Genomic DNA, 26,224 nt, shown 5'->3' with positions numbered 1-26,224 from the left:
CCCACAGAATGAATGGTGGCCGAGGGACCTCGGAGGCACCCTCTTGCCTATAGATATTTCCTGCAACGGTTGTGGAAAACTCTTTTGTCCCAGAGACGCTGCCTTTCCTGGAGCCCCCACGGGTCCTGCACGTGCCTGGCTTACCATCGATGGCCAGGCAGGCTGGGGACAAAGCTGTCCAGACTCCTGTCCCTGCTCTGCCCTGCGTTAGCTCTGTGACCCACACGTCCCCCGGGATCAGACTATTCCTCTGCAGAGTAAGGGCCATCAGAGTGCAGACCTTCGAGGGATTTTGTAAAAGGAATTAGATGAGGTAACACGAAAAGCGCTCCGCACAAGATAAACAATAAGCATTGTTAACACCATTATTAATTTAATTTTCTAAGAATGAAACCAGTAGAAACTTGTGGGTGTTAAGAAACGAGCAAACTTGTTCAACTGCTGGGAAAACCTTGGGGAAGCAGAACCCAAGGGAAGGAGGCAGGGCCAGGCTGAAAGGTGATGCGGAGCCCAGTGGGGTGTGCTGGGGTGGCAGAGAGGAGGGGTGCCCCCTTGGACACGAGCCCTGCCCCTTCTCTCCCTCCAAAGGGTCCCTTGGGACAGTGGGAGGCCAGCACTTGGTGGGGCACTGGGTCAAATCGGGGCAGGGCCCCTCTGCCCCTCCCATGACACTTTAAAGGAGAAGCTCAATGCCCACATGCACAGCCAAGGCAGTGCCAAGGGGTGCAAGATGGAGGCGGGGGGCGAGAGAGGCTGCGGGCAAGGCTGGCTTGATCCTTCTAGGTCGGAGACTGGGCACTGTCGCCTTCTTCCTCCCCGTGGTCCCCTCCTTCCATCTCCTCATCTGCGTCCAGGCCTGGTTGTTTCTGCTGGAGAAAGACAGTGTAGACTCATTGGTGGTGCTAGGCCTCCCCTGTGCCCTGGGAAGGTAATCCCCTGAGGCCAAAGCCAACCAACTGTGGAGGCCTGGGAGAACGTGCTGCTGGCTCTGTGGCCTTGAGGGCCTAGTGGGGGCACAGAGTGAGCAAGCGTGGATGGCAGACATGGCCTCTGGCATCTCATAGACTCAGGCACAAGTTCTGCGCCTGTTGCTTTGCTGCCTGGGTGACCTCGGGCTAAAGCTCGTCCTGAGTCCCCTTGGTCCCCTCGCTCATGAGGTGGACACGAGTCCCCTCAGGGCTGCGGCCCAGATTAGAGATACTGGGTGTAAGGACTCGGCGCTGCTTTCTCAGCTTTGACCCCAGAAGTTCTGGCCAACTGCAGAAAGCTAAGGCTAAGTGGGCTCTTGTGTGCACCTTACTCCCTCCTGAGGCCCAGCTCCTCCATCTGGAGTGTTCAAGCAGGGGGAGGAGTGCCTTTCGGGACCCCAGGCCAGGTGTGCGCCAGGCACACTGCGCAGTGGTCGTCGCTGGCACTGCCTTCTGGGGGCCGGGGCTGGGGGTCAGGAAGCTGGGACTCTGGTCCCGCTTTTGCCATAAGCAGAGGGAGGTCTCTGCCCCACCTTGCTGCACCGACGAGGGTGTGAGAACAGGCCAGTCCTATCCAGGTGCTTCCAAATGCCACACAAGGGGCAGATGTCACAGCCTGTGACCGGCCCCAGCGAGGGGAGGACAGAGGGGAGAGGTCTTGGGACGGAACCAGTTACCCCCTCCGTGTGCTCACCCATCTTCCGCCAGCACCCAGGTTGCGAGGTTGGCACCCAGGAGCCCAGCATACAGCTCTCGCCAGCGGGCCTGGCTTCACGGGCAGGTGCCCTGCACTTACAGGCCCCACGTTTTCACTCCGCACCGGCCCACATGCTTAGTCGCGTTGACGCCCTTGCTCCCGGGGGCAGATCCCGGCCCGCACTCGCCAGGGCTTTCCCCCCGGCTGTGCTGTTCTGTGGCACCTCGGCCTCTCACCCGGGGGCCCCTGAAGGCAATGACCCATGCCACCGATGTCTTCTTCCTCCTCTGTCCCTGGGTACAGAAGAGGGCCCGGAAGGTGGCCATCTTTATAGCTCAACCTCCTTCTTTTCCAGATGGAAATGAAGTAGCCAAGAAGTGAAGTGACCGGCCCAGGTGATACCCCTAGAAAGTGCTCTAGAGCCGGGGAGCACGGATGGGTGAGCTGTGCACAAACCACACTCCTGTGACACCAGGCGGGGTCAGCAGCCGGCCTCCGTGCCTCGGACCTCCCTGGCCCCACTCCCTGGGCTTTGGGGCCCCCTCTGAGCTGCTAGCTCATGCAGCCCCGGGTCCTCGTTGTCACACGTGTGTCCCGGTGTCGGGCATGCGGGGGGAGGGGGGGGGAGGAAGGGAGGAGCACAAGGAGCATGGGGTGTGTCCCTGCCCTCCAGCAGCCTACAGTCCACCTGGAGACTTAGGATCTCGGGAGGAAGGGAGAAATTGCTCCCATTGGCCAGATGGGACAAGTTAAGGTCCACTTGCTGAGGCCGCTTGCCCGAGGCCACCCAGGAGGTCAGCGAGCAGGCGGAAAAAAGGGGCCTGGGCTCCCACCCGGCCCACCCGAGCGCCGTCCGGGACCCTACAGGCGGTGCCTTGTTCTTCATGGCTTCTGTCTCCTTCTTCCTCAGCTCCGAGTCGATGATGTCGAAGAACTCCTTCTCGGCCTTGGTGACCAGCTCCTCCAGGTTGAAGGCGGGCTCCTCCTCTCTCAGGTCATCGTCCTTGCCCTCCGCCTTGCCTTTCTCCTTCAGGCGCATCTCCCGGTGCCTCGCCTCCAGAATCTTCTCCCGGCGGGTCTCCCGCTCAAATATCTGGGGCACATGGGGACAAGGAGGCCCGTGGGAAGGGGGTGGCAGCCGGCTCCCAGCGCGGGGCCGGGCTGAGTTCCCTTGCTGTGCTCACAGCACAGGACAGGGGTCTGTTCTCGGCGTTAGTGGCAAGAGAGTTGGACGTTGAGGTCAGAAATCTGTCACCCAATTCTAAGGGGTTCTCAGAGCATAGAAGACATGGAACAGAACAGCCACACAGCTGTGCACCACAGGACCCCGGGCCCAGGGAGCACGCACTCGGTGGTGGGCCCACAACCTCGGGAAGAGCCAGGGGCTTGCCCAGGGCCTCGGCACCCGGGGATTCAGGGCCACAGCGTGTCCACAGTGCTGGGGGTCGGGTGGGGGGGTGCATCGTGATGGCTCCCAGCCCCCTCACCCCTGCCCCAGGGTAGCCGCCTTCCCTCTGTCTTCTCTACTGGTATCTGCTAACCCTTTGTTTAACAAGTTCTGCTGCCAAGAATGTGAGCTCTGAGAACGGACAAACCGGACTGGTGAACCTGCTTGGACGGCAGGAAAGCGGAAGCCTGCGGCAGTGACGTGACCGGCCCAGGGCGGCTTGGCTACCGAGCGGGTGAGCTGGGGCCCGATTCGGACACTCCTGATCCCACTTTACTGTGCTCACTTCCGGACAGCACGCCGCCTCCCCGAAGGCCCTCTCTCTCTGCCACGGGGCGGGCCGCAGCGGGCACTTACAGAAGAAGCCACGTTCTTCTCATTCCTCTGGAGGGCGCACAGCCCGTTCGAGACCTCCAGCAGCGTGGTCGTCCCCAGCTGGGAGCCGCAGGCGACGAGGCAGCCAGTGTCTTGCACCCGGAGGCAGAAGAGGGCCTCGTCACACACCTGTTGGAGGGCCAGGCGGCTCTGATTGGGTCGCAGAGAGGACCCTTGTCTTGACGCGCCTTGTCTTGAGCCCCTGGCCCCCGGGGAAGGGGGGTGCTTGGCCAAGCTCTGGGTTGGAATACCCTCGGGGACTCCCCGGACTCCCAAGATGAAGTCCATGCTCTGAGATTGGCTGTCAAGACCCTTTGCCCCCCTCCAGTCTCACCGTCCACCACGCCTGACCCCACCCACCACCCCTCACCCCTTCAGTCCAGCCCGCATCCACTCTGCAGCTTCCCAAACCCCATGCCCTTCCATGGCCCGGGCCAGCGGGGCTCCGGTGTAGCTACGCAAATTTGACGGCAGCTTAGGCTGGAAGGATCAGCTGCCAGGAGCCCACGCCGGGGCTGCCGAAGGAATAGGCCTGGTGGGGGGAGAGGCCAGGCCTTCTGTCTTTCTCTTCTTTCTAGATTTCCCCCAGATGCTTCTGCTGGCCCACCGGGGCCCGAGGGCCTGAACGCATGGGGAGAGGGATACACATGACCTTGAGGCTGAGGGCAGGGTCACACTGCTTGAACACAAAGTCCCAGACATCCAGGGTCCCGTCCATTTTGGTGGTGAAGAAAACCGCCGGCCTCACTGGGCTCCAGGCGCCATCGGTGAGGTAGGCCATGTGGTACCTGTGGGGGGCAGGGTGCCAGTGGTCAAGGCCCAATGTGGGTGGGGGGAGGGACAGAGGGGCTGCTGAGCCTCTGCTTCGCTCACCCAGGCCCCCTGGGCTGCAAGGTCTTGTTGCTGGGCAGGAAGTTTTGCCTTGTGTCTGACCTCTAGTCTTGCTCGTGTACAACTTTGGTTCAGGTCATGATCTCATGGTTTGTGGGTTCAAGCCCGGCGTCAGGTTCTGTGCTGACAGCTCAGAGCCTGGAGCCTGCTTCGATTCTGTGTCTTCCTCTCTCTCTGACCCTCCCCTGCTCACATTCTCTCTCAAAAATAAACATTAAAAATAAAGAAATAAAATGAAGAATTACGGTGGTTGATGAGAACCATTTCTCTTAGTCGAACAGTGGTTGCCAGGGGCTGGGGGGAGGGGAAACGGGAAGGCGATGGGTACAAACGTTCATTTACGAGAGACAGGTCAGTTCTGGAGATGGAGCATGCAACCCCGTGCCTCCAGCTGACAAGACTAGGCCAAATAGTGAAATTTGCGAAGAGAGTAGATCTCATGTGAAGTGGTCTTAACTCGCCACCACCCCCAAGAATAATTACAGTAAAGGGGGTAGGAGAGAGGTGAGGGACATGTTTATGGCTTCGATGGTGGTGACGGTTCCACGGATGTGACTTGGCCCCAGACTCACAGAGCTGTACGCATTAAGGATGTACAGCCTTTTCTATGTCAATGACACCTCAACAAAATGGGTACGTGTGTGTATCTTAATTTTTTTGTAGTTTATTTATTTTTGAGATAAAGACAGAGCACGAATGGGGGAGGGGCAGAGAGAGTGAGACACAGAATCTGAAACAGGCTCCAGGCTCTGAGCTGTCAGCACAGAACCCGATGCGGGGCTCGAACCAAAAAACTGTGAAATCATGACCTGAGCCGAAGTCGGACGCTTAACTGACTAAGCCCCCCAGGTCCCCCAGTGTGTGTGTGTATTTTAAATAACTCCTCCCAGGAGATCCTGATGCAACTAGATTTGGGAGCCACTAGCATAGACAATGCTCATTAGGGTCCACAGCGGCACCAACATTGCAGCATGAGCTAGAAGGGAGCCCCGGATTCACACACACGAGGGCTGAGAAGGCACCAGTCCCCCTGCCTGACGCCTCTGCTCCGGTCTCTTGGCTCTACCTGCACTGAAGCCTGTCTATGGCTGTGGCATGCCCTGGCTCACCCAGGGGCAGTGGGACCACCCTGAGGGGCTCCATCTCACGGCCTCCCCTTGGCCTCTCTTCTGGGCAGACTGGGCAAGCCTGCAAGCTTCTCTGGTCCAGCTCTGTCCCTCTCTGCTCCTATGTGTCCAGCCTTGCAGGAGAGGAGACCCACCACACTGTCCTGATGAGGTGCCCAGATTCTCAGCCCAAGCCTCCTGGGTTCAAACCCTACCTCAATACCTTACCAGCTGAGCGACCAGAAGCAAGTGGCTTTGCCTCCATGTGACTCTGTCCCCTAACACACACAATGCGGGACAAGAGAAGCAATGCTACCTACTTGTAGGGTGGTCTTGAGGATCATGAACATTCATCCAACGCTGTTACTATGACTAATACAGGCTGTCGGAAGCACATTCCTTTGTGATTAGGCTCAGGTGTGCACAGAGGGGTGTTCTCTCCATTTCATGGGTGGACACATGGAGGCTCAGGGCACTCCTGGGCTGGCTCCCTCTGTCCCTCCCACCCACCCACCCACATCCCTCTCTTGCCCCCAACCTCCCTCTTACTTGGTCCACATGATGGATGACTCCCGGCTGTCTTCTGACCAGATGCGGGCGGTCCAGTCACCGACAGTCAGGAAGTTCTTAGGGTAGAACGGATTTCTCTGGATGGCATAGATGGGGCCATGGTGGCCTGAGAAGGTGCACACAATCTTCTCGGCTGACGTTTTGGCCTTGCGGTTGCAGGAGATCACAATGCCCTGCTCGGTGCCCACCATGAACTTGGTTGGCTGTGGAAGGGGTGACACAGGAGTGGAAGGCTCCATGAAATGTCAGCTCACGGTTTCAATGTCATGGCCAGCAGCCTTCTGGGGTCTGAGTGGATGAGTCTAAAGGTGCTGGAAGGGAACTTGGTGTGAGCTTCTGCTCGGGCTGCTGCCCAGCCCCTCCTAAGGAGCTGCCCTTGCCCTTCCTGGCTTCATCAGACCCCATCCTCCGTTAGAATCTGCTCAAGGGCGCCATGCTTAATGAAGGCCTCTCTACTCTTCTAGACCTTGGAGAGACTCAGCAGCAGCCACATGATAAACACCTCTTCATGTGGCATCATTGTGTCCACATGAAGGTATTTTGCCATAAAGATCCCGAATGTCCGTTTATGGAAAACGTGAGTGCCTGGATGAATAAATAACGTAAAACAGGAGCCCAGAGAGCCGTCGCTCCTCCCTGCGACACTGCACTATCCTGTACGCCCATGTTCATACCGTCTTTATTCATAGCAGCTACGAGATACAAAGCAACTCACATGTCCCAACCCAAGTGACATGGATAGATCAACAAAATGTGGTTATACCTACAGCGGGATAAAAAGGAAGGAAATTCACGGCTTTAGAAAGGAAGAACGTCCTGACACACACAAGGGCGTGAGTGAACCTTGAGGACATGATGTTCAGTAAAATAGACCAGTCCCGGAAGGATGAATTCCGGAAGAGTAGAGACGGAAAGCGGAGGGGCAGGAGAGGGGACGCGGGGAGCTGTCCAGCAGGCACAGAGTTTCAGTCTCGTAAGATAACAGAGCTCCGGGGATGGTGCACAACCGGGCGCAGACCCTTATCCCTACTGGATGTACACGGAGGAAAGGTTGAGATGGTAAATTTTATGTTACACAGGTTTTACTACAACTTAAAAAGCAACTGGACGGCAAGTTGGGAGATCAAAGAACGTGAAGAGACACAGCTCAAAAGGCCCAGAAAAGCGAGTGATGAAGTAAAACGCAGGGCTCTTGCAAGCTAGGAAGGGAGCAAGTTCCCGGATCCGGATGCCCAATGCGCCTCGGGCTTCTCGGTGGGGTTGGAATGGTGAGCCTGGACCTGGGGTCAGAGCCCTGGCTTTGAGCCCCAGCACACCGTGTTCTGGAGCGCATGACTTACCACACTAAGATTCGTTTGCTTGTCTGGAAAGGAGGGATAATAACATTACGTTATGAGATGGTTTTGCATGATGACGCAAGCCCGTCCCTCGGAGGAGTTACAAGTGTCCGGCACATAGAGTGTGCTCACGACAGGCATGGGAGAGCTGGGGACCAATGGTGGCATCGTCACTACATCCAGTACTTGCTCTCGAAGCCCCTGATTTCAAGACAGAATGCTTTTCTGTGTCCTCCCCACGCTGCCTACCACATCCAGGGCTGGGGGTCAGTTAAACTGTCTTCCCCCTGATTTTCCCAGTGTGCCTTCCCCAGCCTTGGGTGGGGACTCCCAGGGCAGGGGTGAGGCCAGAGCATCTCCACCTCCCAAGGGCCTGGGAATAATGTCACATGACCTGAAAACAAACAAGTGATAATCCCAAGGGGGAGCCGGGCCTGGGCTTCAGTGAGACACAGCCAGGAATGAGCCCAAGCTTAGAGTCATCTGGGAAAGTTGTTTGCTTGCTTTGGAGGGAATCTTCATCTGCTGCTTCCAGAAGTTTCCATCCTTTGACACAGTCACATTACTGCTCAACTTTGATCTTTCTTTACCATGCCTTCCCATTGCTAGATGCTCTAATCGTGCCTGTGCTCTGGCCTTCCCAGGAGCCTCCTCTGACCTCAGTTCCCTCTTCAGTACCTCTTCCTTCCCCTCAGACAGTGAAGCAGCCCACACTAGGCAGAGGCAGGGCCTGGCCTCTCAATGTCGGTCCTGGGTGGGGCTCTTCCTACGGATGGGGCCCTTCTGGAATCCCATCCTCTGCAAACGCTTGCCTTCCGTTCAGCACAGCCGCTAGCTAAGCGGTGAATTTGTGTGAATGAGATGGAGTCTTTTCCTTCCTCAAGAAGCTCTGCTGCCCCCTGCTGGAAAGTCCTTGGAAAGACCGGACATGAGCAAGATGACCGCAGGAGGGAGGGTGCTCCCTGCAGCTGTCCGGGGCTCATGGTAGAGCCTGGCTATGCTCTGGCCACCCCAGCATTGTAAATCGGGGAAGGGAGATCGGGAAACACTCACCAAAGTGGACTCGAACTCCAGGGAGATGGCCCCCAAGGCATTCTCCAGCTGCTCCTTTCTGGAAATGTCCAGGATCACCACCTCGGTGGGCTCGCTCATCTTTCGGATATCCCACCACATGACCTAATGGGGGAGGGTGGGGCAACTCTGAGACCAGAGGTCCTTTGACTCTCCTGGCCTTTGCCTTCCCTACCTCCCTGGGGCCCATCCCTGGGGCCAACGGGGTGTGTGTTAGAGGCGACCAGCGATCTGTAGGACAAAGACACTAGGAGAACCTCTGCTCTGGCCCTGCAGTCCCAAACCTGGCTGCTCCTCAGGGGCACGGGCCAGCTTCACAAAATCCGGGTGCTGGGGCCTCGCCCCACACCCACTGCATCAGAAGGGTCAGATGTGAGCTCTGAAATCTGAAGCCTTTTTTTTTTTAGTTTAAGAGAGAGAGCGTGAGTGGGGGAGGAGCACAGAGAGGCAGAGAGAGGATCTCAAGCAGGTTCCACATTGTCATCGAGGAGCCCAACGCAGGGGCTCAATCCCATGAACCATGAGACCATGACCTAAGCCGAAATCATGAGTCAGATGATTAATGACTGAGCCACCCAGGCGCCCCTGGAATCTAAATTCTTAAAACCTCCTGCAATATGGTAATATACAGAACACCGTAACAGTATAAATGCCCATATGCTTTGATCGAGAAGTCCCACTACATTGGAGATATATCTTCACATGTGTGCAAAAACTTATATACAAATATACCCTTTGCTACATTAAAAAAATTTTTTTAATGTTTTATATATTTGAGAGAGAGAGAGAGAGAGAGAGAGAGAGAGAGAGAGAGAGAGAGAGAGAATGAGTGGGGGAGGGGCAGAGAGCAAGAGAGACAGAATCCATGAAGCAGGCTCCAGGCTCTGAGCTGTCAGCACAGAGCCCGATGCGGGGCCTGAACCTGTGAACCACGAGATCATGACCTAGCTCAAAGTCAGCCACTTAACCGACTGAGTCACTCAGGCTCCCCCACCCTTTGCTACATTAACATAACAACACATTAAAATCCACTTAAATAATTTATAGCATACTTAATGCAGTTCCTAATAGGCACAAGGCAGTGCTTTATGAAATATATCATCTTCAAGATATACTAAATGAAAAACATCAAGTGCAGACCAATGTGCAAGGTGTTCAGAATGAGTGAAAAAGACAGATGTATTTGCTTCTGTATACAGAGGCCGTCCCTGAAGGTGGCCGTGAGGAACAGATGCAGGTGGGTGCCTACAGGGAGGCGGGCTAGGAGGTTTGTGGGTAGAGGTGCAAGGAAGGTGTTTCTCCATCTGCCCGTTCGTGCCTTCTGGACTTTGTTCCATGTGCATGTTTTACCAACTCTTTAATTTAAAAATAATTTGCCAAAGGAAATGCTCCCCCAGGGGATTCTGGAGGGGAAGTGGGGATGTATCACTGCCCCCCACACTGTGGCCAGCCAGGTACCTGCCCGTCCGTGGATGCTGAGAAGCACTCAGTGCCCGTCTTCGACTGTAGCCAGATGGTGCCGAACACGGGGTCTCGATGACTGAACTCAATAGTGGACAGCTCGGCCACCAGGCTGCCCTTCCGGGTGTCCCAACAGGCTGGCAGGGAGGAAATTGAGGGCAAAGTGAATGAAACCTCAGGCTTCTTCCTTCGTGCAGGAAGCGGAGGAGGGAGGGATGCTGCTTCTCTTGGTTTAGCAGGTATGTGGTTTTTTTGTTTCAGAAGCAGGGCTCAGTCCTAACCTGCCTGAGTTTTCTCCCAACCCCTGAAGTTCCCACACAATCTCTACGGAAAGACTCCTTGAGGAAAGCTTCACTCATTCCACTGAGCCCCTACCACGTGTTGAGCACTACACTAGGCCCTTAGGAAGCTACTGGAAATGAGACCATCCCTGTCCCTGAGAGCAGGTACGGGGGTGCCTGCTGTGATTATCCTGGTGGGGGACACCTGGGAGTGGTCAGGGAGAGCTTCCCGGAAGGAGTGAGAAAGAGCACAGACTGAAGAGGAACCTGGGATGGTGATGGACGGCCAGCCAGAGAGGAATGTCTCCACCTCAAAGGAAGCCTCCTAAAAGTAAAAACACCGCAGCAAATCTCTCCTGCTACATAAACTCTCTTTTATCCTCTGCACCTTGGCTGCCTTGCATGGAAGGCAACTCACAGACCCTTTATTCAGATCCATTACTAGAGCTTCACCTCTTCTGCTTTACCAAGAAAGCCTTGAAGCTTATCTCATTTTTGTCCTGACATTTTTTATTTGAGAGAGAGAGAACAGGGGAGGAGCAGACAGAGAGGGAGAAAAAGAATCCCAAGCAGACTCTGCATTGTCAGTGCAGAGCCCGAGGCAAGGCTCGAACTTGCAACTGTGAGATCATGACCGGAGCCAAAATCAAGAGTCATTGCTTAACTGACTGAGCCACCCAGACACCCCAGAAAACCTAGTTTTGTAAAACAGCAACAAAAAAACTTGATCCGTAAGTTTTGATTTATGGAATCCAAGTCCAAGGCCTTTGCCCTTGGATATCCCTGGCCCAGATATGAGCTTTCTTGGGCAAGTTTGCTCTTCTAGAGACAGAGTAGTGCTCGGGGGTGGGTCCCCAGCAGCCCCTCTCAAAGGCGGCAGAGCCCCAGAGCCCAGGGTGCTCTGAGCTGGCATGAAGAACCCTGAAAGGGGTTATGAATAATGAGCGAGGCAAGGCTCCTGAATAAATCATGGCATAGTGGCTCTGCTCCAGGCTCCTAGAGCCCTGGCACCCAGGTGATTTGTCAGGGAGACTTGTGGGCGCCCACGTCTATTCCTGGGGAGGAGGTGGCAGGTGTGAGAAGGGGGTCAGAGGCCTCAGAAGAGTGTCTAAGAAGTTTCCCAGCCATCCAGCTCCTCCTCTGGGAGGAAGAAGGGGAAATAAGACAACATGTGAGGGTAAGATGGGAGGGGGCCCCTTTCCCACCCAAGGTCAAGTCAGGCCTGGGATGCAGTCAGGCTAAGCATCTGCTTGGGCCCCAGAGGTGGCGGCACGCAGACAGGGCCCATGTGGGCAGCTGCTTTCCAAGCTCCCTACGGATCTAAACCTCAGTTTTCTAGGCATTCTGTCAGCAAAATGAGCAGAGCAAGAACCTCTGAAAATCTTCTGCATAAAAGCAGTGAGAAAACTGGCAACAGTTGTCGGTCAGCTTTTCCAGAACAAACTGGCCACAGGTTTGTGGCCGTCTAGAGAACGCCTGTTCAGGAGAGGTAGCTGAATGCTGGCAAGGACAGGGAGTTTTGTGGCGTTTTTAACTTGCCCAAGTTAAGACCCCACACTCTCCGAGAAGACTCACTGAGCTGAAGGTAGGTCATTTGATATGATCCAAACTGAGTAATAGAAAGGAAAGGGAACAAAACTATCAAAACGGATTCAAGAAACAGAAAGTGTGAAGCAATCTAGAACAAATAAAGAGGTTGAATGAGCAATCTTTAACTTCCAGTAAAGAACCACCAGATGGCCTCACTGGGGAACTGCACTGAGCATTTAAAGAAGAATTAGCACCACGGTTGGCTCAGTCAGTTAAGCATCAGATTCTTGACTTCAGCTCAGGTCATGATCTCACAGTTCATGAGTTTGAGCCCCACATTGGGCTCTGGACTGACAGTGTGGTGCCTGCCTGGGATTCTCTCTCTCTCCCTGTCTCTCTCTGCTCCTCTCCCTCATGCTTTCTTTCTCAAAAATAAACAAACTTTTTTTTAAAAAAGAAGAGTTAGTAGCAAATGCTCCTGAAAATCAGAAGAGGAAGGAAGGCGTCCCTACTCATTGTGCATGGTCAGGAATCCCTCACACCCATTCCTGTTCAAATGTCTCTGCCTGCCTCTCTCGAGATGGAGCTCCCCCTTGCCCTCAGTATCCCTTTGCCCCTATCTGCTCTAGCCCAGCTCAAGGCAGGTAGGCAGTAAACATCCCTTGGCTTTATACTTGACCTGTAGTTTTCTTAAAACTTGTTCTTCTGAACTGGTTTTAGACTTACTTGAACTGGAGACACTGCCAAGCTATCAGCAAAACCCGGCCCACCTGGATGTCTGGAGTTTATCCTCTGGGAAGTCCCCACCTCACTCTATGCTCCATGGGAAGACCGGGCAGCCACGTGGGTCCTGGTAGACAGCAGTGGGGGCTGGGCTCCTCCCGGTTAAGCAACTGGGTCCCTCCTTACCCAGCTGCCCATTGTAGCAGCCTCCCAAAAGCACGTGGGAATCTTTGGGGTTGTATTCCAAGGTGACAAGTGGAGAAGATGGCTTCAGAACAGTTTCAGGCTTGCTTGGATTTTCTAGAAAACAAACAGACAAACTGATCCCACCAGGTCTGGAAAGAAAAGAACAGGGTCAAACAGTTTAACCCTTCCCCAGATGGGTGATGGCAGGGGAAAATCTGGAAGCCCCTCCTGTCTTTCTCTCGGCTGCAACCTCTAGGTCCCAGTGGCCAGAATCTGGCACTCTTGGCCCTAAGGGCTCTTCTAGTGATTTTATATTTGGTAATCAGGAGCGTGCATGTGTGTGTGTGTGTGCGCGCACGCGCGCATGTGCACACATTTTGGAGAATTGGTACGGAACCAGGTTTTGTCCCCAAGGTTTTTACATAAATCCAACTCTCTCTGATTTCTCCAAACCAGTTTCTTTGTCTGTATAGTGGGGTTAATGAAGGAGTCCACCCCCCAGGACGGCTGCAAGTATTGTTGGGCTGTTCAAAAGCATAATGTGCTCAGTTCTGACCTTGGCTCTTAAACCTACTAATAATGGCTAGAGTTTACTTCCACAATGGCAACAGTGACGGGATGTCCTATAGCATGTCGCCCACCATCGCCAGCCACCTGCCAGGCTCGTGCCCTTAAGAGTTAGTGCTTCTGTCAACAACGGCCCCTGCTCCCAAGTGGACACATTGCCCCTACTGGCCATAGATTAAGGACAAATGCCAGGAAAGTGGGACAGAGGTGAGTCCTGGAGTCCGTGGGGTCTGGGATTGGGATTCCGTGAGGTCTGGGATTGGGATTTCGTGGGGTCTGGTCTTGAATGCACTGATCAAGGATCTGGAAATGAAGGGTGTTTACTGCTTCTGGCTCTGGTTGGCTGTGCCTGAACCCAGACAAGGAAGGGATGGGCAGCTTCTTGGGGTCTCTGGTTGCCTTGGAGACCCCCAAAGCCCCTAAGAAGGACCAGTCCTGTGAGAGTCCCCTGCCTGTGGCTTCTACCTTCCACTCCTGTGCTCTGCTGGCCTCTGCCCCGCCCCCTCAGTTTTCTTGGCTCCCCAGACCCTTCTGATTCTCACCCAGGTCCCAGATGTATGATTCATGGCTCATGCCCTCAGGCGCACGTTGAAAATTCAAGCAAGAATATGCCACCGCCAACTTTCTGTTGCCATCTGGGTGCCAGGAGAGGTGTGTGGCTGACCGCTTGATTTCCTGGGGATCCCTTTATAGGAGAGGGCAGAACACTGGCATGGAAGGCTCCCCACACCTCTTATTTACTCAGTTATTTCTCTAGAAAATCCAAACGTATTTAAGCAATCACATTCACTCAGAGAAATTTATTCTAAGAACAAAGTTTAGAAGATCCCTTAATCCAAACCCAGATCTCACCAGCCATAAATAGAAGATAATAATAAAATCAGAGAGAAAGGGAGACATAGAATCTGAAGACAGGCTCCAGGCTCTGAGCTGTCAGCACAGAGCCCAATGCAGGGCTCGAACCCACAAACCATGAGATCATGACCTGAGCCGAAGTCAGACACTTAACGAACTGAGCCACCCAGGCGCCCCTTCACTTGCTGAAAGTTTTGAACCTGAAGCCTAATTGCCCATTGTTACTACAATGAAAGGGAAAGAGGAGAATCCAGTAACCTTGCTCCTTGGAATTTGCCCAAAAGAGTTGAAAGCTTTTGTCCAACAAAATATTGCAGGTAAATATTTCCAGAAGCTTTGTTCATGACTGCCCAGACTTGGAACCAAGCAAGAGACCTTTCAGGAGGTGAATGGATAGATAAGCTGTGGTCATTCCAGACAAGGGAATATTATTCGGCATTAAAAAGAAATGAGCTATCGAGCCGTGAAAAGACAATGTGGAAACATAATGCATATCACTAAGTGAAGGAAACTGGTGTGTAAAAGGCCACATACCACATGATTCCGACTATGTGACATTCTGGAAAAGGCAAAACCATGGAGACAGTAAAAAGATCAAGTGTTAGCCAAGGCCTTGGGGGTAGGGAGGGATGAATAAATGGAGCATGGGATTTTAGGGCAGTGAAACTATTCTGTATGATATATTTGATATATTTGATATATATATGATATATACTTTGGCTCAGGTCATGGTCTCACGGTTCGTGGGTTTGAGCCCCGCATCGTGCTCTGTGCTGACAGCTCAGAGCCTGGAGCCTGCTTCCGATTCGGTCTCCCCCTCTCTCTGCCCCTTCCCTGCTTTTGCTCTTTCTCTCTCTCAAAGATAAATATTGAAAAAAAAATACCGCACAGAGTATGCAACACAAGGAGTGAACCCTAATGTAAACCATGGACTTTGGGGTGCTGCAGGTTGACTACTGCGTCCCCCAGATTCATATGTTGAAACCTAATCTCCAATGTGATGGTGTTGGGGGGGGTGGCTGTGGGAAGTGATTAGTGGTCTATAAAAGAGAGAGTCCTCTCGCCCCTTCTGACATGGGAGTTCCAGCCGTGAAAAAATGCTGGAAGTGGGTCTATGAACCAGGAAGTGGGTCTTCACCAGACACAGAACCCAATCATCCTGATCCGGGACTTCCAGCCTCCAGAACTGTTGATTATAAACTACCCAAGTTGTGGTGCTGGGTCCTGACTGTGACAAAGGCTCCGCCCTGGGGCAGGGTGTAGATGGTCAGGGAGGCTGTGTGGGCTCCGGGCAGAGAAGGCTTGTGGGAACTCTCTGTACTTTCAGCCTAAAACTGCTCTGAACAGTCATCTCTTAACTCAGAAAAAAAGAGGGGAGGAAGGGGAATGAACAAGACATAAAAATGAATTAAGCACTTAATGTGCCAAACTGAGACTTCGTCCTTAAAGTAATCAAAGGGATGAAGGAAAGTGGAAAGCTAGATAACCTTCTTGCCCTGTGATTCCTTTACTCCTCCCCGGGAGCACGGTGAGAGCAGGCGGAGTGCAGGTTGAGATGATCCAGGAGACCTGAGCTCCATCCTTGGTTGGGGCGCCCTCCCTCCCTGAGGTCCGTCCCCTTATCTGTCCAACGTGGAGGTTGGATGGGATCATTTCTTTCCTATTTTTTAAATGTTTATTTATTTATTTATTTTGAGAGAAAGCGTGCGTGCACAAGGGGAGGGGCAGAGAGAGGGGAAGAGAGAATCCCACACAGGCTCTATGCTGCCAGTGCAGAGCCCCATGCGGGGCTTGAACTCGTGAAACCGTGACCCGAGCCCAAATCAAGAGTCAAGACGCTTCATCGACGGAGCCACCCAGGCACCCCTCTGACATGATTTCTAACCTGTCATCCTGCTAAGGTTTCCATGTGTAAGGTCAGACCCCAGGAAGGCTGGCGGCAGGGAGGACAGCCCTCGCCCCTCCTCTTCCCTCCCCCGACACCCTGCCGGCCCCTTCTGGCAGCCCTCAGTCCTGCTCTGCACACCACAACTCAGCCCTTCAGCCCTGGATCACAAAAGGGACCTTCCCAGCTGTGCCGGGGCTGGGTCAGGTACCTCCCAGGACTCTCGGTGAGTCATGGCAGCAAAATGAATGCCCCCAGAGTTGGCATGTGAGGCTAGTCCCTTCCAAAATCAGAGGTATATGCACACAGTTTAAACAAACCAACACACAAAACAGTACTACACTACACGCCGTTCTGCACCTTGCTTGCTTTGGTCTGGCTTCACAAAGTCAATCTTGGAAACACTCCCCATCCTGCTGCCCCCTTCATTCTGACGTGTGCGCGCCACTCCACCTGGTAGGCATGCCAGAACTGCTAGAAGGACGCCCCTACCGAGGGACTTAGCTCGCTTCCCAGCTCTGGCCGGACTGCCTCCTGCTGCAGTGAGCGTCCACACACACACACACACACACACACACACACACACACACACACGGTGATTTCACACACGTGTCTCTGTGGATAAAGTCCTGCTGTCAAGCTTCTGTCCTTGGAGGTCATTACCAGGTACACGCCCACGAGTGTGGGATGAGGGTCCCGTGTGCCCATAGTGCTGCTGGGTCACTGATGTTCCGTACTTTGTACTCATTCTGCCCTGCGTGAATCAACCCGGCTTGCGCACAGCTTTGCAAATTCACTTAGTCTTTCCCTGGAGTCTGCCCTCTGTTTCCATCAGCCAGACCCACCTCCAGCTGGGCAGGGACCAGCTGGCTGCTGGGTGCTCTGTTGCTCTGCTCCTTACTGAGCTCAGAGCATGTCCATGGCATGGAGTGATGGGCAGGGAGTGACCTTGGAAGCACCCAGCCACAGGGTGGCAGAGACCATCCAGACACCCGCCTAGCTACAGACGTACCTGAAAACATTGATAGTTTTGGCTGAAGGAGCCTCTTCTGTCACCTCCATCGCGTCCTCATCATCAAAATACTCCTGGTAAATGTCGATGGCATTGTTCTGCTTGACGCAGTGCTCCATGATCTGGGGAGGACACATCAGGTGTTCTTAGCAGGAAAGGGAGGGCCCTGCAGCCTGACCAGGGGCTGAGAGGAAGTCTGGGCCAGACAAAAAATGTCTAGGGGTCTTTCCCAAACTTCTGGCCCATTGCATTTTCAATGGGGGCAACATCGCTTCCAACGGAGTAAGATTGGTTTTGGAGGGTAAAGTAATGTTACTTTCCACATACGAAGCACAGATATACATACAGTACATTAAAAAAAATATACCTATGGTATTAAATTTTCATGGGGGAGGCAATTAGGAAAAAAAATGTCTGAAAAGGCTCGTTGCGGGACAACAATGAGAAAAAGGTGAAGAAACACATCTCCAGTCAAGCAGAACTGGGGATCACCCATCTTCTGGTTCCGCCACCCAGAAGGCCTTCTCCATCTTCCCAAATGTCCAACAAGGAAAAACCTCAAGCTCAAGGGCCTCCTCTTCCAGGAAGCCTTCCTTGATCCCTTCAACAGGAATTGAATCTCCCTCCTTATGGGGCAAAATAGCAAGTCATCCCTCATCCTACATTATTATGGTGATATCTCTGTCCTTGCCCTCCAGTGGATAATGATAAACTCTTTGGGGCAGGATGTATGTGCATTTTATTCAGTCTCTCCTGTGCCTGGCAGAGTCTAGAGGTTCAGTCCAAAAGTGTCAAATGAATGAATGATCCCTATGGGAGGTAGCTCCTGGGTGGGGTTCTTTGGAGGCCTTCTTGCTCAAGGGGAGCACCTGTCAGACTCCCCCTCAAGCCTGTTCAGCCCTGGTACCTTGCCATCTTCCCCATTGATCAGCTGTTGTGGACTAATCTGCTGGTTCTCAGACAGAAGGTTCCTTAAGGTGGTTAGCGCTCTTCGGCCACGTAGCCACAGGAGCGGAGCCCGGGGCCAGGCATACCCAGGGCCTTCAGGGGACCGGTGGGGGCACCGGAGGGAGGGAAACTTACCGAGCCCAGCTGCGTGACGGCGTTGACATAGTTCTCATCCTTCTCCACCTTCTTCCGGAACCGGATCGTCTGCTCCAGCTCCAGGGGGTTCACGTCCTTGGGCCAGCCTCCCTCCACGTGGTTAACCCCCCGGGTCTCCATCTCGAACCTCTCTGTGTTGGCCTAAACAGAGCTCCAGGTGAGAAGATGCCTGCCCCAGGTGTCAACACCCGGTCACTTCTGCAAACCAGGATCCCGGGGCCCGCCTGCCCCTGGGCCCTGAGCAATGAGGTGCTCCTGGCCAAAGCCATTATCAGGTTCCGGATAGGAACTCTGTGGTCCTCGGTGGTCACAGGTAGTCACAGGAGAGCCACCCATGGAGCTGGCAGCTTCGAAGCTGGTGCCTTTGGCCACAGAAAATCCAGCACTGACTATTGAACCCCAATGCATCAGAGGAGCCCAGCCAGCCGCTCTATGCGATCTCAAAGAAAAAGCAGTGAGTAGTCCTCTGCTTTACCATTTGCAACATCATAGGAATCAAAACGCAGACATGATTAAAAGTTGGGGATTGCTTTGCCCGTTCTCTGTAGTGGGGGGGATGGTACGTGCGCGTGGAGTTTTACCCCTTAAGTTGGCCATTTTGCCTCCTTTCCATTTTTTCCCCATTTAAAAAATTGGAGTTAAAGACATAGAATATAAATTTTCCTATTTTGCCCATTTAAAACTGTACGACTCTATGGCATTAAAAATATTCACATGGTTATGCAACCATCGCCACCGTCTAGTTCCAGAACTTTTTCATCACCCCAAGTGGAGACCCCAAAGCCATTACGGGGTCACTCCCCTCCTCTTCCTTTCTAAGCCAGTGCTCGCGAAAGCTCTACGTTGTCCCAGGGTGGAGCTGACGTGTGTGGCCCTCACGGTGGCCATCCTGGTGAGCTGGCTACTCCGTGGACAAAAGTGCCCGGTCCCGGTGACAGCAATTAGCCCTGGGAGGGCAAGAGACTCCGTGTGTTGGAACCGTGAGTTACTGGAACCTCCCATGAAGCGTTTTGGCCACAAATCAAGCGTGATTTTCACTCGGATGACTTGGGACATGACAAACGGGATTCATCTCTCCCTAAAACTAGTTTTGTCTCCGCGGTCCCTGGTACCATCCGAGGCGGATGGCCCGCTCTAGATAGGCAGGGAGCTCCGACTGCGGCGCGCCGCTCAGTTCTCCTATCATGGCGGCCCCTCTGACCAGAACTTTCCATGGCGGCCCCTCCTTTCCACCCTCTGGACAGGTGCCTGCAGATCTGAATCCCTGCTCCCTCAGGACTCCTCTCTCCTGATGTCTCCCATGCCTAAGGCGACATAGAGGTGAGACCAGAGCCCATGGGAGAGAGAACACCTGGATTCCCCTTCCCCCTTCTCTCGCCCCAGGCACCGTGGTGGGTCCTGGGGTGATTCTGCCCCCGTACTTCCGGCATCCGCCCTGGGCCATTCTAACTGGCTTCCAGTCACCCAGATGGGGCCACCCAGTCTCACTGAGCACCCTGGCCGACCACCCTGCCAGACCGGACCTTTGGCCCAGGGCCAGGGACCCACCTCGTGTTCCGACATGCTGGTGGAGCACTGGATGCCCGTGTCCACGGGGTTCCGCTCCATGAACTGCTCCGCCAGCTCTGGGTTGGGCAGGATGTTGATGTTCAGCTCAGCCTGGCGGTCGGAGAAGTTGCACTGCCTCCCGAACTCACTTCGCTTCTTGACATACACGTACACAATCTCCATGGTCCCGGCGGCTGCAGGGGCAGAGGGAGGGTGGGCGGTAAGGGGCCCACCTGCTGCTTCCCCGCCCCATCTGCCTCACCGGGGCGGCTTCCAGGTTCCCAGTCTGGTTGCGGGGTAGGCTCCCAGGGGATTCAGAAGCTCCATCTTCACTTTTAAAAAATCTTGGGGCACCTGGGTGGCTCAGTCGGTTGAGTTTTGTGAGTTCGAACCCTGCATCAGGCTGTGTGCTGACAGCGCAGAGCCTGCTTGGGATTCTCTCTTTTTCTCTCTGCCCCTACTATGTGTGCTCTCTCTCAAAATAAATAAATAAACTTTAAAAAATCATTTATTGTGGTGCCTGGATAGTGCAGCTGGTTAAGAATCCAACTCTTGATCTCTGGCCAGGTCATGATCTAAGGTTCGTGGGTTCAGGCCCTGCATCAGGCTCTATGCTGACAGCTCAGAGCCTGGAGCCTGCTTCAGATCCTGTGTCTCCCTCCCTCTCTGCCCCTCCCCTGCTCGGACTTTGTGTGTCTCTTTCTCAAAAATAAACAAGCATCGAAAAATTTTAAAAAAGTCTATGTAATTAAATTTTTTAGGTTTATTTCTTTATTTTGAGAGAGAGAGGACACAAGCCAGAGAGGGGCAGAGAGAGTGTGGCTCAGCCATGGTCAACCTGCTGGCAAGTGGCAGGGCCAGGCCTTGCAGTCAGCGCCCAGTCCAGCCTGCTTTCCAATTCCCCACTGGGCCCTGCCCGACCGGTCTTTCAAAGGCCCAACTATACTGCCCGTTGAGGAAATGGTCTGGCTCTCTCCCTTTCTCAGACGGACCCCCAGCCCCATCATGGTTGGAATGATTGGAAGGGAGAGTCTCCAGAGGGGAGCCCCCAGAAGCCGTGAAGGGTAGTGCCCAGTAACCAAGAACTCTGGGGAGGGGTGAGTGGCCTTTTGGGCAATCGGGTGGTTGGGTGGAAGAGTTTCCAGAGAGGCCACCGGGTGCCCCGGATTATACCGACTTTTCTAGGAATGCGTAGGTTTTGTGAATGCCAGACTTCTTGCTTTACATTTGTTCTTATAGTGTCCCTTATTTCACTTACTTATTTGGCAAACATTTACTTAAAGCTGAATAATCAAGAAAGTGTGGCGCTGGCATCAGAATAGACATTTGTGTCTATGCAATGGCGTTGAGAGTCCCTAGCAGTACAGCAGTGATTCTTAACCTTGGCTGCACAAAGACCCCTGGAGGGCTTTATAAAATCACAACCCTCAGGTCAAACTGCAGACGCCCGAATCCAGAATCTCTCAGCAGTAGGGTTTACACTCCCCGGGGAATTCCAGCGGCCACCAAGGCTGAGAAGCACCGATTTAAAGTGAGGGTTCTTAATTTCACGGCCGGCATATCTCAAACCTGGGACGTTCATTCTAAACATGGAGGTTCCCAGCCCCCCTCTTGCAAATGCGGACTGTGTCTGGGGCGTTCTAGAAGTCTGTGTTTTTCACAACCCCTCCAGGTGAATATGACAACCAGACATGTGTCTAATCTGCCTCCTCTTACCTCCAAGGCTAAAAGGTACCAGACCAGTGGGCCCTGCCTACTGGCCCCTGAGACGCAGGGTCAGAGCTTTTGTGACAGCCCAGGAGCACTTGCCTGGAGTGGCCTTTGGGCCTTGGAGGAGCTGGGGCAGGGGTGAGGGGGTGAGGGTGGAGGGTTGACGCAGCACCATCCCAGCCCACTCCCAGCTCTAGACTAGCTCAACCTGAATCAGACTGGCAGAAAGCAGGATTTCCCGCTCTTTCTCCTGCTCTGGAAACTCTCTTGTAACCCAGGAAAGGTAGAGGCCATGGCTCAGAAACACAAACTGCAGGAGGTTGCCCCGGGCTGTCCACTCTACGCGGGCAAGGACAGGACCTTGTGAAGAAGACGATCAATTCTCGCCTTCGCCAGCGCACTGTCGAGGGGCCACAGCGCTGCTCCTGGGCCCCCACAGTGACGGGCTGCCTGTCTCTTCCTCTGGTAAAAGACACTTGCTGAAAAAGCCAGTTCTCTGGGGGCACAAGGAGGCTTGAGAGCGTGAGGAAACTCCAGGGGAGCAAAAGTAGCCTCTTTAGCCCAGATCGTATTTGAAACCGCTTCGCTTTCCTCCTTGGTGCCTCCCAAGGCCAAGGCAGGAGCGAGAACGGAGGCATTGTTTTCGATCCGGAGGCAGACAGAGGGGACTTTTAAAGGCTGGCCCGGTGACGGGAAGACAGCTCATTCAGGCACCCAGAGCAGGCTTTCTCCCAAGCTGGCAGGGCCCGAAGATGAATAGCGAGGTCAGAGCGGGGGTCTCAGGAGGTCTCCCCGCCCTGGTGAGACAGATGCCATGGGCTGGGCTTCCCCAGGCAGAGCTGTCTGCCTGCAGAGGTGGGGAGGGGGCTTCCTCGGGAGGAGGGGGCAGTACTGCTGCCCTTCTGGAGTTAGGGGAGGGGGCTCCCCACCCGTGGGAACCTAGAGACCCAGGGGCAAGCAGGACTCTGCAGTGAGGCCCAAACACAAGGACACGTCTGGCTGGGGACGTGCTGGTGTGAACATGGAAACTGTGACGGCGGCGTCTCCCGCATCGAGGACAAGGAAGAGTGGGACTTCCACCAGCTATAAAAACTCCCCTCGGGCAATGATAAGGCGCAAAGTGATGTCTGGAAAGACCTTCCCTCGACTTACGAGAAAGTGCGTTTGCCAAACTTGGGGTGGGGCTGAGGGGGCCGTGGGGCGGAGGAGTTCCGTTTGGGGGCTTAGGGGGAGACAAGAGGAAGGTGGCCGGCTTTCTCTCCTCTCTCCGCACTGGACTCCACGAGACATAAACAAGAGAACATTTTCCTCTTCCTCGTGGTCCCTGGGGCAGCCCCCAGTCTGTGTGCCCGGGACTGATGGCCTCTACGTGGCCCCTAGCTGGGCAGAGGAACGCAAGTGGAGAGAGCTTCCCTCCCTTTCTTCTGTCCTCGGGCACCTTCTGGAATGGGGCAGGCAGACCTCCCTAGGAATCCGCCGCGCCCCCACCAGGACATCCCACCAGGGCACCGCCAGGCACCCTGGGGTCCATTCCGGCTGAGCTCCAGGCAAGGGAACGTGTAGCAGGAGGGTGAAACTAGGCGTGTGACCTTGAGCATGGTACCCCAGGGGACATAAGTGGCCCCTGAGGCGGCCCGTTTGTTTAAGCCTCTGATTCTTGATTTTGGCTCAGGTCATGATCTCACGGTTTGTGGGTTCGAACCCTGCATCCAGCTCTGTGTTGACAGCACAGAGCCTGCTTGGGATTCTGTCTCCCTCTCTCTCTGCCCCTCCCCTGTTCGTTCTCTACATCTCTCTCAAAAAAAAAAAAAAAAAAAAAGCTCCCCTCAGGTTGAGGAGTAAATACAATCATGCATTTTAGGGGACCCGCCGCCTAGTCGGTGCTCAGGAATTTTGAATGCTCTTCCCTCCTTCCTCAGGAGAAAGCCCACCTCCCTCCAGTTCAGCCCAAGCTACCTCCCCGCCCGCCAGCCTTGAACCCCTCAGAGGTCTCCGGCCCCTCCAGGAGGATGGCGGATCAGGACCAGACTGACTGGGGGCAGGGGCTGCAGGAGGCAAGGTGACCCGAAGCGGCGGGGTCCTGTGGGTCGGGAGCACCGAGGGCAGCCGGGACGAAAGGGGCCCAGACACGTGGCCACCCCCCCTCCGGCAGGGCTCTCCCAGACGGCTGCCCTCACGAAAACTTTTTTGCACTGTCGCTGATTATTATTACCCTCGGGGGCTCCTCGCTTCGCTCTCTTCTCCTCAGCCTCGGACCCCTCCGGCCCGCGCCCTTACCCTCGGTCCGCTCGCGTCGCCCGCCGGCCGCAGAGGCAGCACGCGAGCAACCGCCAACCGCTTCCCCGAGGGCTCCGGCGTCCGGCGTCCGGCGTCCGGAAGTTACCCGTTGCTTAGCAAACCCGGGTGGGCGGGGCCGCGCGGCCCCGGCGTCCGGAAGTTACCCGTTGCTTAGCAAACCCGGGTGGGCGGGGCCGCGCGGCCGGAGGGCTCCCCTGAGCGCGTGACTGCCCCTCCCACTGCGACGGACGCTCTTCCTCTTGTGGAAATCTCGAGTCTGGAGAAAGACTGACCAAGTGAACCAAACGCTGGTGATAATAAACGTTCGTGGCATCTCTGCCAAGGGTTTTATCCATGTCTACGAAAACTGCATGGGGCAAGATCCTGAAACAATGCAAATCCTTGTAGGCAGCGCCTCAGAAGGCCTGCGCCCTGATTGGAGATGCCAGGCTCTGCCATTTATTTCCCTGTGGTCTGGGTTCCTCAACCTTACTGCCCCTTCCGTCGGGTTCCTCAACCACCCACTGGGAATTAACCGCCCCCCCCCCCCCCCCCCCCCCCCCCCCCCCCCCCCCCCCCCCCCCCCCCCCCCCCCCCCCCCCCCCCCCCCCGTCGCCCCTGTGCTACCATCTCCCGGGCACCTCGTGGAATAACCACGGCTGACTGCCCCAGCAGTACCCTGCCCAAAGGAAAGTGGGGGCTGGGTGTTTCCACAGCTTAGCTGGTGGTTGTAAACACGCAGTCAGTGTTCACTGAATGCATGAATGACCCTGAGAGAGTTGCTTTCTAAGACTCAACTTTTTTTTTATGTTACTTTATTTTTGAGGGAGAGAGAAAGAAAGAGACAGCGTGAGCAGGGGACTGTCAGAGACAGAGGGAAATACAGAATCTGTAGCAGGCTCCAGGCTCCGAGCTGTCAGCACAGAGCCTGATGTGGGGCTCGAACTCGCATACCGCTAGATCGTGACTGGAGCGGAAGTCCGACGTTTATCTGACTGATCCACCCAGGTGCTACTAAGACTCAACCTTTAAAAAAAATTTTTTTAAGCATGAAATTTCTCATTTTAATTGTGCATTGTTTTATTTTATTTTTTTTATTTAAAAATTTTTATTTATGTTTTTATTTATTTTTGAGAGACAGCATGAGCAGGGGAGGGGCAGAGAGAGAGGGAGATACAGAATCTGAAGCAGGCTCCAGGCTCTGAGCTAGCTGTCAGCACAGAGCCCGATGTGGGGCTCGAACCCATGAACCGTGAGACCGTGACTTGAGGCGACGCTGACACTTAACCAACTAAGCCAGCCAGGCACCCCTAAAAATTTTTTTTAAATGTTTATTTATTTTTGAAAGAGAGAGAGAGAGAGAGAAAGAGAGGGCACACAAGTAGGGGAGGGACAGAGAAAGAGGGGGACAGAGGATTCCGAAGTGGGTTCTGCCCTGACAGCAGACAGCCCATGGAGGGCTCCAACTCAAGAGCTGTGAGATCATGACCTGAGCCGAAGTTGGATGCTCAGCCAACTGAGCCACCCAAGTGCCCCAAGATTCAACCTTCTTCATCTGCAAAGTGGGGGGACAGTGACAGAATTGGGAAACACAACTGAAACAACACAGCAGGGGGCCCCCCAACACAGGTCAGCTCTGTACTTCCCATCTCGGGGAATCAGGCTAACCAAGTTTAAGGATGGGTGCTGGAGATCAGGACAGGGGTAGACAGGAGATGCGTCAGCCCCAAAGTGGGATTTGGGGTTGAAACTGGTCTTGAAAAATGGTGATGAGTTGCAGGGGAAGGCGTGGGAAGACCATTCTAGATTGGAGAGGATGTGGCATATGCAAGGGAGGGGTATTTGTGATGGAAGAAAGACATTTTGGAGAGGTTGACACGTCACTGCGGCGGGGGTTGACTGTCCCTGTAGGGGAGGAAATGAGGGGAATTTGCAAAGGTCAGCTGGGGCCAGGTTGTGGGGTGTCCTGAGAGGCGGGCTGAGGCGCCCGGACCGCTCCCCATGGGTTTTCAGAGCTGTCAGATTACAGGAAGAAAGCACATGTTCCCCAGCTCTGGCTCCCCAACTTCTCCGTAAGTTGCCTTCACCACTACGCACCTGCCTTTAACAGGGCAGGTGCAACAGAATTCCCCGCACGATGGCACTCTGCCCAAACACACTAACAAGCCCCAGAGTGACAGTTGTGGCTGCCACCAACCCCCCGCCCCCTTGGCTCTTGCTCCCACCGGCATCTCTAAGCAAAAGGCTTCCTGGGGGTGGGCGCTGAGGGTGTTATTGGGGGGCTGGGTGCAGGAGCGTCTGAAAGCCCTACTGAACTGGCTTTGTGTGCTCAGCGGCGGGTCAGACCCAGACGAAGCATCCAGAAAAAACAGATCGACTCCACAGTGGAGCCCCGGGCATCTTCCCCCTCCTCCCCTGCCTCCTCGCCCTGGAGAGCGAAACCCTCTGTGCACACGTTATTCCCTGGGTGGGGGAGTAGGGAAGGAGGAGAAGTGGGAAAAGTTGAAAGATAACCTGCAGTCACCTTTCTCATGGGATTGCAATGATTTATTACAGGTTCCCCCCACCCCCACCCCTGCACTCAGAAGGCCTGCATTGCTTCCAACAGCCTTGGGGACCTCTG

The 26,224-nt window shown here is 54.5% G+C and overlaps 1 protein-coding gene across 3 annotated transcripts; it reads right to left on the bottom strand.

Annotated features, from left to right (window-relative positions):
* Positions 1–353: 353 nt before the first annotated feature.
* On the bottom strand, positions 354–23,685 carry DNAI2 (dynein axonemal intermediate chain 2). 3 transcript variants are annotated; one of them, XM_029929079.1, is made up of 13 exons: positions 23,602–23,685; positions 19,615–19,808; positions 18,046–18,207; positions 16,963–17,084; positions 13,753–13,895; positions 12,644–12,757; positions 9,921–10,060; positions 8,445–8,567; positions 6,034–6,257; positions 4,140–4,275; positions 3,470–3,616; positions 2,531–2,758; positions 354–869 (listed from the first exon to the last, which is right to left on the bottom strand). In XM_029929079.1, the coding sequence occupies exons 2-13, from the start codon at positions 19,795–19,797 to the stop codon at positions 780–782; spliced, it is 1,812 nt and encodes a 603-aa protein (XP_029784939.1). In that variant the 5' UTR covers positions 19,798–19,808; positions 23,602–23,685; the 3' UTR covers positions 354–779. The 3 variants fall into 3 exon arrangements, with proteins under 3 accessions (XP_029784939.1, XP_029784940.1, XP_029784938.1); XM_029929080.1 differs by having other exon boundaries at positions 354–866; positions 23,537–23,640; XM_029929078.1 differs by having other exon boundaries at positions 23,537–23,639.
* Between the last annotated feature and the right edge of the window lie 2,539 nt (positions 23,686–26,224).

Source organism: Suricata suricatta, chromosome 17, assembly GCF_006229205.1.
Source record: "Suricata suricatta isolate VVHF042 chromosome 17, meerkat_22Aug2017_6uvM2_HiC, whole genome shotgun sequence".
In the NCBI taxonomy this organism is placed as follows: Eukaryota; Metazoa; Chordata; class Mammalia; order Carnivora; family Herpestidae; genus Suricata; species Suricata suricatta.
The sequence above is the reverse complement of the archived record's forward strand: the minus strand, read 5'-3'. Positions and strand labels throughout refer to the sequence as shown.